Raw genomic sequence first — 19,767 nt, forward strand, 5'->3', positions numbered from 1 at the left:
TTAGCAAGAACAAAGATTGGACGAAGTACTAACAGTGCAGTAACACAACAGGACAGTGGGTGCCTTTATACCAATTTCCACCCAGGAAATGCGGATGCTTTATGCAGTTACTCATGTTATGAAAGAAACTATGTAATTCTGTCTTGATTGTTTGTCTTATATGTATTTACTACTTTCATAGCAAATCTGATACATGTGTGGTTCAGCTTTTGTACTATTACCTTTGTGATACCATGCCTTTATACTGATTTCTACTACTATAGTGAGACATGACACTGTCTTGCTTTTTGCACTGAAACTCTTCACTTGGATTAACAAACAGTCACTCACTACAAATGCTGTTCCATGTTCATGCCTTCCATCCTCTCTGCAGCCTCCATGAAGAATTACTGCTTTATTCTCTTGTAAAATTCCTTCTCGACACCATATAGTTTCTTGTAATGCTGAGACAACAACTTGATATTCCTCCAACTCTGACACTGCAATTTTGACAGACCTCTAACATTCTATGTGCTGACTTCTTAACTAACCTGTCTAGCTTCCATCCTTTTCTGGGGCATGCTTGTAAGATTTTTGGTATTTATAAATGCCCCCTGGTGACGTTACTGGCACTGCGCAGGTTCTGCTACTGGGCTAGCAGGATTTGCTCTCAGGATTTTTCCCCCAGGAGGATGGATTTCTCTACAATTCCCCCTGCCTTATAGAAGACAATAGGAACTTTTGAAATGTGTTGCTAAGGCAGGATGGGATTAGATGGGTACATCTAATAACCGATGAGGCTGTACTGATTCAGGTGAGCTGCATCAAACCGTGTTTGTACTGAAGACAACAACAACAACAACAACAACAATAGCAACAGAACAAAGCATCCCACTTTAAATTAATTCAAAATAGAAGAACTCTGTGATAGTTTGAACTGGTTTTGGCCACAGGACACAAAATTTTGTCATGTGATGTAATTTTTTGATGTGTGGTGGACAAGCTCTAGTGTTGATGAGTTGCAAATATATGTACAAATAAGAGGATAAAACAGATTTTTGATTTTGTTCCCTTGCATGTCACTCAAGATGCCCTGGGCTACGTGCTCTGTTCCTTACTGTAAGACTAAGTGGCCCCACTCTGTAAGCATCATGCTGTGTATTTACTATTTCCTGCTTATAATGGGGGAGGTGTGGTTAATTATCAAAGCCTTAGTTGTTGCATGAAAGTGATAACAAAATGCCCGCATCTCGTGGTCGTGCGGTAGCGTTCTCGTTTCCCACGCCCGGGTTCCCGGGTTCGATTCCCGGCGGGGTCAGGGATTTTCTCTGCCTCGTGATGGCTGGGTGTTGTGTGATGTCCTTAGGTTAGTTAGGTTTAAGTAGTTCTAAGTTCTAGGGGACTGATGACCATAGATGTTAAGTCCCATAGTGCTCAGAGCCATTTGAACCATTTTGATAACAAAATGGTGGTCCAGAGGCAATGTGTCTAATTCTAAGTGTCACTGTAAATCTTCATTTCAAACTCTAGATGTGGTTGCAAACATTTTGCAGAAAATTACTGCTACTGCAGAAATGTCTTATCAGGCAGATTTCGCTACTGTCAGGTGTTAAACATACATCTTATCCTTCTGTACTTCAGTTCTTTCATCTGAAAGACATTACTTCCATTTGATAAAGAAATGAGAGTTAAATATTGTGAGAAGCTTTAAAAATATTGCGGCTGGTGAACTTTATTATACAATGTATTTTATGAGTGATGAGGCTCGATTTCACCTTCCGGACTGTATGACCCAGACAGGCTTTGATCTTAGCTGCACCACTATTCATATTTTTCAAACAACTTTTTCTTTTCATTTTTGTATCCTGAAAATAAAAATTTTGTCTTAGAAGCAGAATTTTGTTAACTATTTTTCTGTCTGCTCTACCTTTGCAATTTGTTTCAGTGTGGAATAGTTTCCTATAAATATAGATATATATTATTTACTCTCCATCAATATGAAAGTAACTGAAGTATAGAGATTTCACACTACCATTTATATGATCAGTAATTAGCCAGATTACTATCTGTTATTTGCCATTATGGGAATGCCATCTTTGTCAGACCAAGCTCCAGTTTGTCAGATATATGAGCATCAAAACTTTTACACACATTTTGGTTAAGAATAACTTTTCTGTGGCACCATGAAATATTGTGTGGAAATAAATTTGTTGATATTTTAGTGTAATAATTGAAACACTTACAAATTAATCCAAACCTGGATGCATAACATTATTTCTTTATTATATTTGAAGAGCTATGATCTTTAAGGCAACCTCCCATTTGATGACAGCTTTATTTCCTGTATATTAATGGTGAATTGTTTTGCTTGGCAAGTGATGATCAGTTTCCTTTCACAGATTAAGTTACTTAGAGAAGTAGTATATCATCTTTATGACATATTGTTTTGTTTTGTCATGTTTATTAAATGTACCTGATATTGTCCTAATTTAGAAGTGCATTAAAACTTTGAAACTAAACACTTTTAGATGTGTTTTGTGTTCTTCCTTACAGGATTTACTCCTTGGTGACCCTAGTAAAGCTCGAGAGAAATTTGGTTGGAAGCCAAAAGTCACTTTCAAAGTAAGGTTAAAGCTGTTAAATTTACATATTGTCATAGTTATATGTTACAATGAAAACATTCCAAAAATACCTTTTTTGTGAGCCATAATTTACATAAAAAGTTTGATTTTCCCAGGTACATTTTAACATTTGTTACGTAAGCAATGATTACAGTTAACACATCATCTAAAAAAGACTGATTGCTTTCCTACCAAAGCATTTTCCTTCCTCCCTAACATACAGTTCATGCAGTCTTAGTTGTAGTCTAGTCCTTTCTAATATCTTTACTTGTGGAAAGGGTAGACTGAAATGTGATGAAATATATAAAATGATTCTTTCAAAAATGTTGTTTCTGTTATTAGTGTCCCAGCAGGTATGGAAGAGCTCTATAGTTGCCACATCTAACTATGAGAAGTATTCAGTTTGAAAAAAATATGGCTTTCTAAGTATATTGGGCCAAGGCTTTATTTCAGAATTTCTAAATATTTTTGATTTGACCAGACTCTCAGATTAACTTTATTTTGCTTATGTTATTTCTCATTTGAAGACATGATCCAAATATGTCAGGAATGTAATGCAAGAGACCAGAATGGGTCCCTCCAGTGCAAACTTTCTTATGTTTGTATAAGCGATGGCAGCTGAAGACTTTTGATACAAGGAGTCACGTTCATTCTGCCAACAACTTTTTCAAAGAGGGTGAAGGAGAAGACACTGATTTGAGTCACTTTCTTGCCCTTGGGTGGGAAACTGTTCTAAAAGGCACAAAAATCAATAATGTTCAATGGCTTGAGGTTGCAGTAGGCAATGGAAACAACTGCATTAAAGAACAAAAGGTGTATACACAGGACATGTGGCCTGTAATTGAAAAAGTGTCATAATGATTTTTCCATTGGGAAAAATATACTGGATTTGTCCCGCATTCGGACCTCCAGGAGGGTACTGCGGAGGAGGAGGTAACCATGAGAAAAAGACTTATTAACAAATAAAAGAATAACATTATATGAATCAGAGTGTGGAATATCATAAATTTGAATGTTGTAGGAAAACTAGAAAATCTGAAAAGAAAATTCAAATGCTGGTTTTAGATATAATGGGGAGTCATTGAGGTGAAATTGAAAGAAGATAAGTATTTTCTGGTCAGTTGAATATAGGGTAATATCAACAGTAGCACAAAATGGTATAACAACAGTGGGATTACTTACAAATAAGAAGGTGGTTCAGAGAGTGAGCTACTGTGAACAGTTCAGTGACAGAGTTGTTCTTGTCAGAACTGACAGCAAAGCAAAACTGATGACAATAGCTCAGGTGCATATGCTTATGTCACAAGCAGAAAATGGAATAGACAGAGAATGTATGAGAATTGAAAAGATTATTAGGTTTTATGAAGATGACAATAACAATTGTTTGATGCCTGGCGAAAAAGATTAGGGTTTGTGTGAAAGAAAATGGTACTAGGTTCAGAGAAACAAAAGCTTAATACTGTGTAATTTAAATGAACTATTCACTGAATTCAAAAAAGAAAACTCTGACATTAAAATTGAAAGGTCGAAATTTTACAAGTTGTTGTAGTGGCATCTGCCACCCATGATGTTTGTTTGTATCACCAGAATGTAAAGTTGATGATTCTCCTCGTGTTGTCGAGAGTGACTGTTTTTGGACTTTTGAAGGTTTTTGCTCTTTTCACTTTTTTTAAATGCTTTTTCCCCCTCACACACGTTGGCTTTTTGTATTCTGGTCCCCTTTTTGGATTCGACCTCCACTTTCCAAATTTTACAGAAGTGGAGGCCATTTGGTGAAAGGCGCCTTATTGTGGTGCACTACCTCTCCATTGTGTGCTGTTACTTTTTGCATTTACCAGTTAAATGGATCTACCTCTGCATCCAAAATCCATCGTGGTAGCAAGTCCATCATGGTGGGATTGTCATGTACCCTCTTGTTGGTAGCGCCTTCACAATGCAGGGATCGCACTGCCAATGCCTGAGCTGTGGCCTCCATGTGTCAGCCAAGGAGTAACTGCCTGTCCAATTTGGGGTACTGGGACTTCAGCCAATGGCTACTGTGCCAGGTGGCATTTGCCTTGGCAAGGTGGTACTCAGGGGGAGAGCCTCTGAGCGGAGTGAGTGGCATCAGGACGCATGATCCGCAGTGAAAAGTATTGAACTTAATGGTGGCCATGCCAACACAGCCATCTCATCAATCAGGAACAGTGATTTTAATGTAGAAGTTTACATTTCAATGGCATTTCTGTCATTGACCATGCCTCAAGACGAGAGCTGGGCAAGGAGAAATGGAAATGGACAGTTTGCCGAGATCTTTGTTTGTTTCCACACTGACAGTGGCTCTTTCGCTTCAATGAAGCCAATGTTTTTTGTTGAAAATAATGAAGATCGGTTTGAGGAGGTCGGAGCAATAGAAAAGATGAGAAATGGATCTTTTGCTGACCAAAGCATCACACATGCTTCAGGCCTGTGTCAAGTTAGGAGATATACCAGTCATTTCTTCCCATAACAAGCTCAATAGAAATCATGGTGTTAACTGATGAAGAGCTGCTTACTAATTTGGCGCAGTGTGGAGTCCATTTTGTTCACCACATGCAGCAGGTATTGAAGGATAACAAAGCGGATACAGGAGCCCTTATCCTAGCCTTAACTGGCAACATGTTGCCTGAGAAGCTCAAAGTCATGGTTTGTAGGTGTCATTTCAGACCTTATTTTCGTCTTCCAATGAGATGTTTTAAGTGCCAAAGGTTCAGACACACGTGCTTCAACTGTGCTAATGAGGCTATCTGTAGAGCACGTGGATGGGCGTCCCACGAGGGCATCCCTTGTGACCAACCCCCCTAATGTGTCAACTGTTCAGAACTGGATCTCCCTTGTTCACTGCAATGCTTAGTGTTCAAGAGGGAGAAGAAATTTCAGGAGTCTAAAATGCTTGACCGCCTGTCTTATCGACATACAAGGAAAAAGTTTTAAAGACTTCATCTGACTAATTATGGTCTCCAATTTTGCGACTGTAATGTCACAGTCCACACTTCATGCAATGACTGTGTCTTGCACGCGACATCTCAAGGCCCTGTTCTTATTCCACAGCCTGCCCTCTAGGTGGAGGAGAGAGCATCAGCTCCTTCATCCTCACACTATCGGTGCAGCCAGAGATGCCAGTCATCCTCTGGCATCAGGGACAAGGGCATTAGTCAACATGCCCCCTCTCAAGACAAGGACCAGCAGCCACAAGCTGCAGGCCAAAGAAAAGTACAGTTCTCTTCGTTCCTAGAAGATAAAATGGGGAAATAATCACAGAAATTGAAGTTTCAAAAGCATAAGAAGGATAACCAGATAGGTAAACTACTTTCTGAGGCTTTGGATGTTCTGCTCCAACCCTGCAGCAGTCGAGCCTGTGCGCATGGATGACAGATTGCATGCAGTCAGGTGGACCATGACCTGGTAGGAAGGTAATCACATCCATATTTTCCATTTGACACTTTCTCAGACCTGACACCATAGCTCATTCAATGAAACTGAGCTCCTTCAACGGAACTGTAATTACTACTATTGCTGTTTTACCGAACTCTGTCATTCAATCGCTACTTACTCTATAATTGGCATAGCGTAATCAAGAAACACAGTTTACAGCAACACATCTCCCCGCTCTAAAAAACAACCAGCCCTACTTTACCAATCACATTAATGTTCAGAGAGTGTTCGGTGGTGTCTGGACCTTCATACACTCTGATATTTTCAGTGAGCTGGTGCCCCTTACTACTGCACTAGAAGACATGGCTGTTAATGTCTACATGTCAGTTCGGATGACAATATGTAATGTTTATCTACCCCCAGATGGACCTTTCCATTACTGAGAGCTGTTAGAGTTACTGACACAGCTCCCTGCCCCCTTCCTCTTATTAGGAAACTTTAATGCCCATAATCCTCTGTGGGGTGGCAACACTGTCTCACAGAGGCTGAGTATTAGAACACCTCCTTTCAGAACTGGACGTCTGCCTATTCAACACTGGAGCTGCAACCCATTTCAGTGTGGCTCATGGAACATTTTCAGCTATTGATCTTGCAGGTTGCAGTCTGAGTATCTTACCCCTGATTCAGTGGTGCACCACAATCTTTGTGACAGTGACCATTTTCCTATTGTTCTCGTCCTCTCCACTCACAGACATCTAAAAGATGCTCCACGATGGTCGCTTCAGAAAGGTGATTGGCAGGCTTTCTCCTCTGCAGCCACTTTTGCAGCTATTTGTGTGATGGATATTGACATTGTTACAGAATACTATTGATACTATTACTCATGCTGCAGCAGCAATGACAACCTACTCCTCCAGTTCATCTTGATGACTGCCGGTGCCATGGTGGTCTGAAGACAGCCACAGCTATCAGGGAATGCCACAGGGTGCTTCAACAGCATGAGCACCACCCTTCTATGGATAATGTAATAGCATTCAAGAGACTCCAGGTGAAAATGATATTTTTAATAAAAAAAAAAAAAAAGGAAGCAGGAATGTGAGCAGTATGTCTCAACTATGCGTTTCCACATTCCATCGTCCCAAGTATGGACTAAACTGTCCTGCATTTGTGGCCATCCACCACCCACGGTGGTTCCTGGCATCCGTATCAATGACAACATCTGCACTGACCCTATGGTGCTTGCTGAATGTTTTGTGGCACACTTCACTGAAGTGTCTGCTTGCAATAATTACCGTCCTCATTTCCTGGCCCAGAAACACCTTATTGAGTGCCACCCACTGTCTTTCCATGCACATTTTAATGAATAAGAGCTTTGCAGTGCTTTGATCCCTGGACCTGACAAAATCCACGACCAAATGCTCAAACATCTTCGTGCCAACAGCATGAAACACATCTTCTGGCTTTTTATTCACATTTGGCAGGAGGGAGTATTTCCCTTTCAGCAGTGGGAAGGTATTTTTATTCCTGTCCTGAAACAAGTAAACGACACATATATTTTAACTAACTACTAGCCAATCTCCCTAACGAATGGGCTGTTTAAGCTATTCGAACAAATGGTCAACTGCTGTCTTTGTTGGTGTCTTTAAGCCAGATGGCATATATTATGATCACAAAGTGGCCTTCGGGCTATCTGGTCCACCACAGATACCTCCGCCCTTGCTGTGACTGGGTGGTGCCCACGGGGCGAGCCCCTGATCATAGTGGGTGGCACTAGGGTGGATGCCTTGCACATGAAGTGACAAAAGCTTCACCATCCTGGCCATTCTGTGGCCGTCTCTAAGAGTGGCAGCAGACGTGACACTCCTTCTTCTGATCCTTCGGCTTTCCCTCCCTGGCCACCCCCTGGGAGGAGGGGCAAACTCGCCGGCTTAGGTTGAAATCTTTCCCTTGGTACCTGGTTTGTACCAGGACGGATGGTGGTAGTTTTTGCCATGACCGAGCCTTTGTTTTTCGTGGAGACAATTGAAGATAAGTATGGCGAAGTTGAATCGATGAGTAAAATGCGGTCTGGTGCATTGCTCATCAAGACATCTTGTGCTGCCCAATCTGATGCCCTGCTTGCTTGTGACCATCTCAGTGACGTCCCAATCTCTGTCACGCCCCACCAATCTTTGAACTCAGTACAGGGCATTATTTTCCACCGAGATCTTGTTGTGCAAACTGACGAGGAGCTCCGTGCTATGTGCAGCGAGGCCCTCCAAACAATCACATCGCTATGGGTGCCTTTATCCTGGCCCTCGAGGAGGATGTCTTCCCTGAGAAGGTCAAAATGATGGTGTATCGGTGTGATGTAAAACTTTATATTCCACCACCGATGAGATGTTTTAAATGCTTAAGGTTTGGACACATGTCTTCCCGCTGCACCACTGATCCCTTCTGTGGCAACTGTGGGCACCCCCTCCATGAGGGGAGTGCCTGTGCTCCTCCATCAATGTGTGTAAATTGTAATGGACAGCATTCTCCACACTCGCCTACATGCCCAGTGTTTGTGAAAGGCAGAAGAATTCAAGAGTACAGAACCTTAGATTGGCTCACCTACACTGAGGCTCGTAAAAAATATGACCGGCTCCGTCCTGTGTCTATGACCTCTACTTTTGCTTCAATTATGTCCATTGCCCCTCCTACCCCCTCCTCTTCCCAGCCCCACCCCATTCACACTATGCCTTCAGCCTCCTCCTCCTCCTCCTCCTCCTCCTCCTCACCCCCCTCTCTCCCACCCCCCTCCCCCTCCACCCTCTCCCACTCCCCATCCCCCTCAGTACCCATACCCACCCCTTCGGGTGCTGCTCCCCCTCCCGCGCTGGAGAAGTGCTCCCCTCGTTCGGCCGCCGGTACTGGAGCTCCCTCCCAGGACTCCTCTTCCCAGCACCCCCCTGAAAGGCGATCTACTGCTCCACATCGGCAGTGTGATCCGTGGCTGGTGGGTGCCAAGATGCCTGGTGTAATTCCATGCCTGCCCTCGCTGAAGTCTGCCCTTCTCTTCCTTCCAAATATAAGAAACAGAAACAAGGGCAAGGCCTCTCTGGTACCCCCTGAGGTGCGGCCTTCCCCTCCTACAGTCAATGAACCAACGGTGTCTGACCCCACCTATATGGATATTACCCCATCCTTATCGGTGACGGATAGCGACTCTGGTACAGTCACTTCCACTTTGGACTCCGGCTTGAAAATCCTCCAGTGGAATTTGCAGCCCCTTCTTTCCTTCTACTCTGCCGCTTGTATTGCACTCCAGCAGACCCATTTTGTCAATTCTTACTCACTGACCCTTCGTGGGTTCCACGCTTCCTGTCTGAACAGAATTGGCCCCTTATGGGCTTCTGGTGGTGTTTGCACCTTGGTCCGCAAGGACATTGTTAGTAAATGGGTTCTTCTCCATACCACTCTGGAAGCCATTGCTTCAATGTCCATCTGGCCACTCCAGTCAAGTCTGTAATCTTTACCTCCCATCTGACAGGCTGCCCACATTCCATGCCCTCACCACCCTTCTTCAACAACTCCCTTCCTGTTATTAGGGGACTTTAATGCTCAGAACCCTCTTTGGGGTAGTCATACAACTACTGCCCTGGGCAGGACAGTTGAAGCTGTTCTGGTAGGGCTTGACCTTTGTTTACTAAACACAGGTGCTCCCACACACTTTAGTGTGGCGCACGGCACTTTCTCAACCATTGACATCTCCATATGCAGTCCGGCCTTCTTCCCTCCATTGAATATGGTGTCCACGATGACTTATCTGACAGTGACCATTACCTGATTGCTTTGACCTTCCTTCAGTGTCTCCCGCTCCGTCACCTTCCCAGGTGGGCCCTATCTAAGGCTGATTGGGGTGCCTTCTCCTCTGCTCCCATTCCCCCTGTATAGCCACACGACAGTGTTGATAAATCTACTCAGACCTTGACTGCCTCCATCCTTTCAGCAGCTGTTTCAGCAATCCCTTCTTCTTCTTCTTGTTCTTCTTCTTCTTCAGGTTGCCCCTGCCGGAAGATGGTCCCTTGGTGGACTCTGGAAATTGCTGCGGCCATAAAAGACTGCCACCGTGCTCTTCAACACTTCAGGCAGCACCCTTCTACTGCTCTTCTTCTGGTCTTTAAATGACTCCACGCCTGGGCCCGCTACCTAATCAAATTTCAGAAACGGATTTGCTGGGAACGATATGTAGCTGCCATAGGACGCCACACCCCCTCTTCACAAGTCAGGGAGATCTTCGGCGAATTTTTGGCCACCGTCCTCCCACTGGGGTTGCAGGAATTTCTGTGAATGGTGTTGTCATTACCAATCTGGACTTTGTGGCAGAAAATCTTTCTCAACACTTTGCTCACGCTTCGGCATCGGCTCAGCATCTACCCACATTTCTTCTCCTGAAAGAGTGTTCAGAGTGACTGCCTTTGTCTTTTGTTTCTCGCTGCTCAGAACCATATAATGCCCCATTTAGCGAGTGGAAATTTGCCAGCACCCTCGCCCTTTGTCCTGATACAGCTCCTGGACTGGATCGGATACATAATCAAATGCTCCAACATGGCTGGCCACCATCATATATTGACCTTCTTCAACCGCCTGTGGGGTGAGGGTGTATTTCCTGCCCAGTGGCAGGAAAGCATTGTTGTTCCGGTGTTGAACCCTTGGAAGCCGCCTCTTCAGTTGGATAGCTACCATCCAATTAGACTTACTAACACCCTATGCAAGCTCCTTGAACATATGGTGAGTCGGCGGCTGTTTTGGATCCTTGAATCCTGCAACCTTTTGTCATCGAATCAAAGTGGTTTTCGCTGTGGCCGCTCTATGGTGGATAACTTGGTACACCTAGAGTCTGCTATCCGGTCGGTTTTTGCCCATCGGCAACATCTCCTTGCAGTCTTCTTTGATCTGCATAAAGCCTATGACACAACCTGGTGCCACCACACCCTCACGACACTTCACGAATTGGGCCTTTGTGGCGCTCTGCTCGTTTTTATCTGTAATTTTCTTTCTTGTCGCTCTTTATGGGTCCAGGTTGGCTCCTCCTACAGCTCTCCCCATTGGCAAGAAAATAGGGCTCCATAGGGTTCCGTGCTGAGTGTCCCTCTCTTTCTCATAGCCATTAATGGTCTAGTGACAGCTGTTGGGCCGACAGTGTCCCCTTCTTTGTATGCTGATGATTTTTGTATCTACCTCGCCTCCTCTGTAATGGGCGCTGCAGAACGCCGTCTACAGGGGGCAATCTGTCGGGCCCACTCATGGAGTCTCTCCCATGGCTTTCAGTTTTCGGCCTCAAGACTTGTGTCATGCATTTCTGCCGTCGCTGTACAGTCCATCCCTATCTGGAACTGTTCCTCGATGGCCAGCCCCTCGTGGTGGTGGTCACCCATCGCTTCTTGGGTCTGGTCTTTGATGCCCGGTTGACATGGCTCCCAGACCTTCACCAGCTGAAGAGGACTTGCTGGTCCCATCTCATTGTTCTTAGGTGTCTGTGCAATACCACCTGGGGTGCAGACCACTCTGTTCTCCTGCGATTGTATCAAGCGCTGGTCTAGTCTCGTTTAGACTATGGAAGTCCTGTCTGTGGTTCTGCATCACCTTCGACACTGCAGATACTAGACCCAATCCACCACTGAGGGGTCTGACTTGCGACTGGTGCCTTCCGGACTAGCCCCGTACATAGCTTTCTCGCAGGGGTGGGGATTCCGCCACTGTGAGTTTTGCACCAGTAACAGCTGATATCTTATGCGCTCCGCATTCGCTGCACCCCAGAGCACCCTAATTATGGTCTCCTTTATCCAGACATGGAGATCACCCTGCCACAGCGGCGGCGATGATGTGGGCTTACCATGGCTGTCCGCATTCAGTTGCTCTTTTCTGAGCTCCAGCAATTGCCTTTACCACCTCTCTTCTCTGCTCACGCACGCACCCCTCCATGGTGTGTCTCTTGGCCGCCACTCTGTCTTAATCTCTCAATCGATTCAAAGGATTCTGCCCCTCCGATGGCTCTTCGCCACCAGTTCTCCTGTCTCCTCAGTTCCTTTCAGGGTTCAGAAGTGATCTATACTGATGGCTCCATGGTTTCTGGCCGCACTGGTTTTGCTTACACCTATGTGCGATGCATGGAACTTTACTCCTTGCCAGATGGCTGTAGTGCTTTTATTGCAGAATTGGTAGCCATCTTGCACGCACAGGACCATATCCGCTCCTGCTCAGGACTATCCTTCACTATCTGTAGTGATTCATTGAGCCGTTTGCACGCTATCAGCCAGTGCTTCCCTCGCCACCCGTTAGTCATCGCTGTCCAGGACTCCCTTTCTCTTCTCTCTCAACGTGAATGCTTGGTGGTTTTCATTTGGACCCCGGGCCATGTTGGGATTCCTGGCAATGAACTTGCCAATTGACTTGCTAAATTAGCTACTAACAGGCCATCTCTTGCTATTGGCATTCCAGAGATAGACCTTCGCTCGGCATTATGTCGTCAGGTTTTGGGCCTTTGGGATGCAGAATGGAGCACTCTTTCTTCGCCGAACAAGCTCAGGGCAATTAAGGGTATTACAACTCCTTGGCAGTCCTCCTTATGGGTCTCTCGTAAGGCCTATGTTGTCCTCTGCTGGCTCCGCATCGGCCATACTTTTTTGACTCACGGTTATCTCCTCCGTCGTGAGGACCCCCCTCTCTGTTGTGGATTGATGTTGACTGTGGCTCACATCTTATTGGACTGCCCCAACTTAGCCACCCTACGATGGACTTTTAGCTTTCCAGAATTGCTACTCCTGGTGTTGGCTGATGATGCCTCAGCGGCAGATCTCATTTTACGTTTTATTCGTGATGGAGGTTTTTATCGCTTTATTGAAGGGAGGGGACTTCCACCTTATCGGCGAGTGGAGGGGATGGCAGGCTTTCATGCTCCCCCCTTCACCCCGACTGGATTGGTTTTAACTGGGCTTGGTGGTTCACCCTGGCCCTCTGCCTTCCCACTCCTTTCCTCCTGGGGTCTGTTATGTCCTGAGCATCTCTCTTGTCTCCTGTGCTTCTTCCTTCATGCCCCTGTCATTAGTCACTTTCTTTCCCTCACCTCATCTTCTGTCCTTTTCCTTCCTTCCTTCCCTGTAAATAGTTATCATTTTATGGATGTTTTAGCTCCCTCTTTTAATGTGGGATTTTATCGGTTTTAGTTAATCTGAGGTCGGAGGGACTGATGACCGCGTAGTTTTTTCCAACCAACCAACCAGATACCTGTTTTTTTTTTTGGAACCTTTAGTGCACAATGCTTCTGTGCAACGCCAACACCTGATTGCTGTGTTCTTTGACCCACAGAAGGGATACAGTACACTGCACGAGTCGGGTTTCCAGTGCAGTTCACCCATTGTTATCCAGAGTTTCCATATCTCCCCAGTTTTTTCAGATCTGGATAGGTTCAGCTTTAAGCAACCATTATGTAAAGGAAACGGGAGTCCCTCAGCAATCGGTTCTGAGCGTAATGCTGTTCGCTATCACCATCAGTGGTATCGTAAATGCAATGGGCCCCAAAGTCTCTCCATTACTGTATGTGGATGACCTGTGCCTGTACTATGCCTCTGCATCACTGCACACCACTGAATGCCTGCTTCAGGGAGCTGTCAGGAGAGTCCATGACTGGGCCCTGAATCACAGCTATCAATTTTCCCCTGCAAAATCAAGAGTTATGCATTTTTTGTTGACTGCGGACTGTGCACCTACACACAGAAATTTATCTAGATGACCAGTTACTTGAAATTGTTGAAACTTTCAAGTTCTTGGATATTTTATTTGACCACAAACTATCTTGGCTGCTGCATATCTGCCGGCTCAAGGCAGCTAACTCGCATAAAGGAGCCGAATGCTCCCGGTTTTCTTAGTTACTCCTCATGTAGCGCATACTGCACAGTTCTTCTGAGATTTTGTACAGCCCTGATTTTATCCCACTTGGACTATGGATGTGTAGACTATGAGTTGGCAGCACCATCAATACTGAATCTGTTGGACTCTGTTCATCACCCTGGCATGCGGTTGGCAACTGGGGCTTTCCATACGAGTCCTGTTGACAGTTCCTGATCGGTTAGATGACAGCAGCTTCTGGCAAGTTATGCAGTCGCAATCTGTCAGATGCCTACCCACCCATGTCAATCAATTCTGTTTTACAACCAGCAGTTCAGACTGTTTGTGAATTGTCCAAAACTGGGACGACCAGCTGGGATCCGACTCTATATTCTACTGAAGGACCTCCAACAGCCTCCGTTAGTCTGTGTTCCTAGAGATCCCTCCTGACATCCCCTATGGGCTGTGCCCTGTCCTGTGATACAGATGGACTTCTTTTGTGGCCCCAAGAGGGATGCTGGTCCTATACTTCTGACACTTGTTTCTTTCAATCTACCACAATTATTCTAATTCGGTATGCATGTACACAGATGGATCGAAAGTCAACGACAGGGTCAGTTATGTCTTTGCACATGCTAGGGGACATGAGAAGCACACTCTGCTGAGTGCCTGCAATTTATACACTGTAGAGTTGGTTGCCATCTCTCAGGCTTTGCAGTATGTCAACTCTTAGACCATGACGAACTTTCTGACCTGTAGCGATTCAGTGAGTTGCTTAAAATCCGTAACCCTGTGCTATCTAAAAAATCTTTTAGTTGCAAACATACAGGACCTACAGCTGACCTCTACAGCTCTGGAAAGACTGTGACCTGCATCTGGACAATGAGCCACATAGGCATTCCAGGCTAGAGACACAATTACATGAGATCAACTTGACGTTGGGATACCTGGCCCAGACTTAAAATTACACCTTTGGTGCATATTTTGAGGCTCTGAGAATTGGAATGGCAGGCTACTATGGCCCAAAACAAGTTGAGAGCAATTAAAGGGTCCACTAAAGTGTGACACACGTCTTTCCAGGTGTCTCCAAAAGATGCCATTGTGTTATGCTGACTATGCATTGGCCACATGAGACTCTTCACTGCAGCTGTGATAGTCCACTGATGATAGCACATATTCTTGTTGAGTGTGCCCTGCTGGACAATCCGCAGTACACTCTCGGCTTTCCTACCTCACTACCTCAGATGCTTGCAGATGATGTGACAGCCATAACCAGTGTGTTGCATTTCCTGAGGAGAGTGGATTTTCCTTTACCTATACTACTCTTCTACTTCCAGAGTGGTTGTGGGGCGAGAGCCTCCCCTCCCTCCACTCCCTCCCTCTCCTGTGGCATGTACCCACCTAGTGACCACAGATTACTTTCTTTTTTCCCCCTTACTCTGTTGTGCCTTTACCCCCCCCCCCCCCCCCCCCTTTATGCAAGCTAACATCAGAGCATCGTTAGCAGAAATGGTGTATTGAGAACTGCTACGGATTCTGGCACACTGTCTCGCACTTATACCACTGCCATCCCCAGCAGAACTGTCTCAGGTGGTGGAACAGCTCTGAGACTATGTAGTCAAGATCCAATGACTGCCTGTTCTTGCAAGGCGAACACCCTGTTTTCATCCTCAAAGCTTTGGACGACTGTACTCGTGTCATACTATGCACAGATCTCATCAGATCGTAACTCCAGCAATTGTACACCAGCCCCTTTCTGATAATATGGCTAGGAGGCCACAACATGGAGATCTTGTAGAATGGCAGTGTTACAGAGGTCTCTTATTGAGTGAGTCAAACCAATGTGGATTGTGTGCCGTCATACTTACCAGACATCACACCAAATGCTTCAAACATCATGACTCCAGGAGACAACTCTGATGTGCTCACTTGCAGTTACCACCCACTCCATCTGCAGTTATCACACACTCCATCAGCTAGCAAGCTATAACACCACCCAGCCAACATCTGCAGCAACATTGCAGCCAGCAGTCTGCACAAAAGCTGGCCGGCAAATTAAGTTTCAATTCCTGTACATTCAAGGTGCTCCACATTGTTGGGGGAGGGGGCTGTGTGGGCATAACTGATCCAGCAATTGACAGTAGTATGTTGCTTTTGGCACACAGTTCTCTCTCTTTGTTTCTTGGTGTGTAGGTATCCTTTATTGTTGACAAATGTGTATTTAGTGCAGTGAGAAATAAAAGTAATTCTGTGCACTTAAATGCTGTGTACATTATTCTATGTGGTGTATAAGTTTTATCCACTAGGACAAAATAAACCAATGTATTGACTTAGATGTGCTGTATACAGTTTCTTCTATACATAGTACAATGTGCTAAAAATGGTTGGATTGCTTCATAAACAAAGTTTCCTCGTTTTTAGGAAAATGTATGCCATACATAACTACATTTAAATATATAAATAAGTGTCATTATGATTAATAAATGTATTTTGTTTTATAGGAACTTGTTAAGGATATGATGGAGGCAGACATAGAACTGATGAAGAAAAATCCTGCTGCATAAATTTTGAATCAGCTCAACAGTTGTGCACCTTAAGTAATCTGCCTATGTCACTCACTTTTTTTGAAAGAAAAGTGAGAGCTTGTTTGTGTATATTTTGTAATACACATCTTCCAGCACCATTGGCCAAGACCAACAGTTCTGTATTTAATATTGATTATGGGAAAACATTTGAGTGCCATTTATTTTTACATTTAATGCAGACAATAGCATTACAAAGTTACATTTTGTCTTCCACTTCTCCTGATCTGTAAATATTCCTTGGATTATATTGCTAGCACATAAATTGTATATCTGTGTGATGCAGGAAAACACTCTTAACCACCATGTGTAAGTGGTGTGTCTTGTTCACTAAGTTAAAGGTGTCCTTGCACTAGGTGAACTTTCTTCATTGAACAATCAGAAATACCTACTATTCTGGACACCATCTTATGATCACACATTGAACAATTGACAACCTAAAATAATATCTCCTGATTTTTTTCATTTTGAAAATTACTTTTTCTATAAATTTTTCAGATATTAAAATTGGACCTGTTCATTTAATCTTCATAATCATCATGTTCCTTTGAGATAATGCCAGTTCAGCCACATTAGGCTACATAGTTTTAAAATAATGAAAGAAGAAAGTTCTAAAAGCTTGTAAACTTTGTTCCTCATTTGTGAAAATGGACTTTCGTGCACAGAAGGACAATAGAGAATTATAAATGTGAAAGGAAATTGTTTATGATAGTTGTAATGATTCTGATTAGAATATAATGGTAATGGTTTTGGTTACAAAACCAGTTTCAGTACCCATTCCCCTTGGTTGCTTACTCATGCAGAATTCTGATATATATCCACATATAACTTGGCTGAACTCAAAAATTCATTAATTAATATTCATAGGTTTCATAGGTAGGTGGTCAGGTAACTGCTACTGAAGTTTATGATCATTTGGAAGAGTGATTTCCTTATGGGACTTAGATATAACGACTGGTGTGTACAAGGCAATGTAACCATTTGTACCTAGGCCTGACATTCCTGCTTGTTATTGAATGTGAATATGCTTAAGATATTCTGACTAGAAGCTGTTTTTTTTCCTGAACTGTTTTAGAAATTTCTAGTTTTTCTTACTTCACTATCAGATTATTGACTTGTATGCCACACACATTGAAAAATAATTACCATGGATTTGTGGGTTCACGCTTGGGGAAGGCCTGGGTTTTTTCATTTACAAGTTGACAACTTCTGCAGGAACCGTGAAAGTAAAATTTCTTGCAAGCAGTATTTTTACATTATGTTAATGCCAATTTTAATATTAGTTTGTATATTTGTCAGACTCTCTCTCTCTCTCTCTCTCTCTCTCTCTCTGTCTCTGTCTCTGTCTCTGTCTCTGTCTCTTTAGTAAATAATGACCAGCATTGAATGCCTGTTATTTTTTCTCATGTGATAAATCTTTATCATTTTTTTTTCTTTTTTCAAAACATAAATATGTGAAGTTTGTGGTCAGTATTAACAGAGTGCATATGGTAATACCATATACTGAGTTGATGTATGATACGTGCTTGTCAGATCATTCCACAATAAATATGTTGTAGATCAATAATTATCTTTGTGACTAGTATCTCTTTCATTTGGAGTTTTAAGTCAGTTCACTTTTTATGTCGTATCATGTCACATCACATCACACGATGCCAAATGGGGATGTGTTCACATGGAACACAGTGTCAACATGATTACATTGCTCGTTGCAGTTGTGGCGACTATCGACCAAGTCACATATAACATCTTTGTTTTTCAAGCTCTTTGTGAGCAGTCTGTGGTTGCACGCGATCCAGTAAACGCATGTGTACCAGAATCAACAAAATGTGTAAAATAGTGTGTATTACATGTTGTACAGTGTACATCATTGGATCCAGCAATCCTGCAACATGAAACCCGTACTGGTGACCCCGAATTTATTCGCAAGTGCTATAATTAACTTTCGTTTCGTCAAGCAGTACACAATGGATTGCTTGCCACCCACTACACCGCACACTTGCCAACTAGGTTTTCCAACAGACGCTTCGGCATCGTTTTCCAATTATCCACCTTGTATTCACAATAGTTGGACACAGTTTCTGAACATACTGGCTAGCTGTACTCAACAGGACAGTGCTTCTACATTCCCACAGCCACATGTGCCGGCATCAGGTACGAACAATAACTTCTCGTTATCGTACATGAGTCAGCAGTCATGTGGGAGTGTCCCATACCAACAGAACATTTTTTGTGCACAAAACTTCACATGCGAACTTTTTACATCGAATGTGAACTTTCCACATGCTCAGAGTGCTCAGCAACGGTCAACACAATGTGCTCAGACACTAGTGACTCTGTTTATAAGTTTCCAAAGTGCCAGTGTGAACTTTCCACCTGGGTCAGGGGCAGTACAAATTGAGTGTTCCTGCCATGTCTGCTGCATGTGTTCTGCAAACGTTAGGTGATTTTAACAATTTTAATACACCTGTAGGGGAGGGGCTCGGAAACTGTACTCCGTTGTTTTCCGCACATCAGTTGACTGCGGTCGACTCTTCAGCGCCGGTCCATTCTACGCCTGTTGGTGTTACTCCGACGAACACCTGACTCGTTGATTTCTCGACCAAGGTCAAGCCAGCCATGTCTACCGTGCTGCGTGCTACTGACAGTGTTGTGAACTGCTACACTGCTACTGCATCCGAGCCAGTTATGCTGCAGAACTCCAGACAGGGAGTGATTGTTTCCGACAAACCGTTTTGCCAAGACTTCTCCATCTGTTGGCCTAAACTACCGCCCCTTTGCAAGGATCACCCACGCACATGGTCTGCCTTGGTGGACCACGTCCTGCAGCTACATGGCGTCGCTGACAATAACTCTAAATTCCTCTGCTTACTGTGCCGCTACAGACAAATATGCATTCGCACAATGCACCATCCTCAAGTGCCTGTCCAGATCTACAGAGCTATCCACCTCATCATCAGTCATGAGTTGCTGGGTTCCAGATTGCTGTCGCAGCTCTGGTGTCATCTCCATGCTACGCTACACTTTGGACCATCTGGTTGCTCAAACTTTCTCCGGAAGTTCAAATGCACCTTCTCTGTCTAACTTCAGCCCCACTGGAGATGCTAAACTGAAGATCACAGACCAGGTTTACATCATCCTGCCACTCACGCATATCCTCCCCCCCCCCTCCCCCCACTCCGGGGGGGCCTGGAGGCCTCAGGGGTTGGCAGCCGCCGCCATCCTCTACTGCAGCACCACTGTCGGAGGAACCTACAAACATGTGACCCCCTCCACTGCTGCTTTGGCCTCAGGCAGCTCGACGGATTATGCTACGCACCATTCTGCTAGGTGTTATTTGC

At 44.2% G+C, this 19,767-nt stretch overlaps 1 protein-coding gene across 1 annotated transcript in view; it reads left to right on the top strand.

The window, feature by feature from the left end:
* The window catches only part of LOC126195164 (GDP-mannose 4,6 dehydratase), a 75,610-nt gene extending 58,736 nt beyond the window's left edge, over positions 1-16,874 (top strand). Inside the window, exons 6-7 of the mRNA XM_049933678.1 lie at positions 2,533-2,601; positions 16,346-16,874. Coding sequence (XP_049789635.1) covers positions 2,533-2,601; positions 16,346-16,408 — 132 coding nt within the window. The 3' untranslated portion in view covers positions 16,409-16,874. The remainder of the gene's footprint in view (positions 1-2,532; positions 2,602-16,345) is intronic.
* The last annotated feature ends 2,893 nt before the right edge of the window (positions 16,875-19,767 follow it).

The sequence above is a fragment of the Schistocerca nitens genome, chromosome 1 (genome assembly GCF_023898315.1).
Source record: "Schistocerca nitens isolate TAMUIC-IGC-003100 chromosome 1, iqSchNite1.1, whole genome shotgun sequence".
Lineage (NCBI taxonomy): Eukaryota > Metazoa > Arthropoda > Insecta > Orthoptera > Acrididae > Schistocerca > Schistocerca nitens.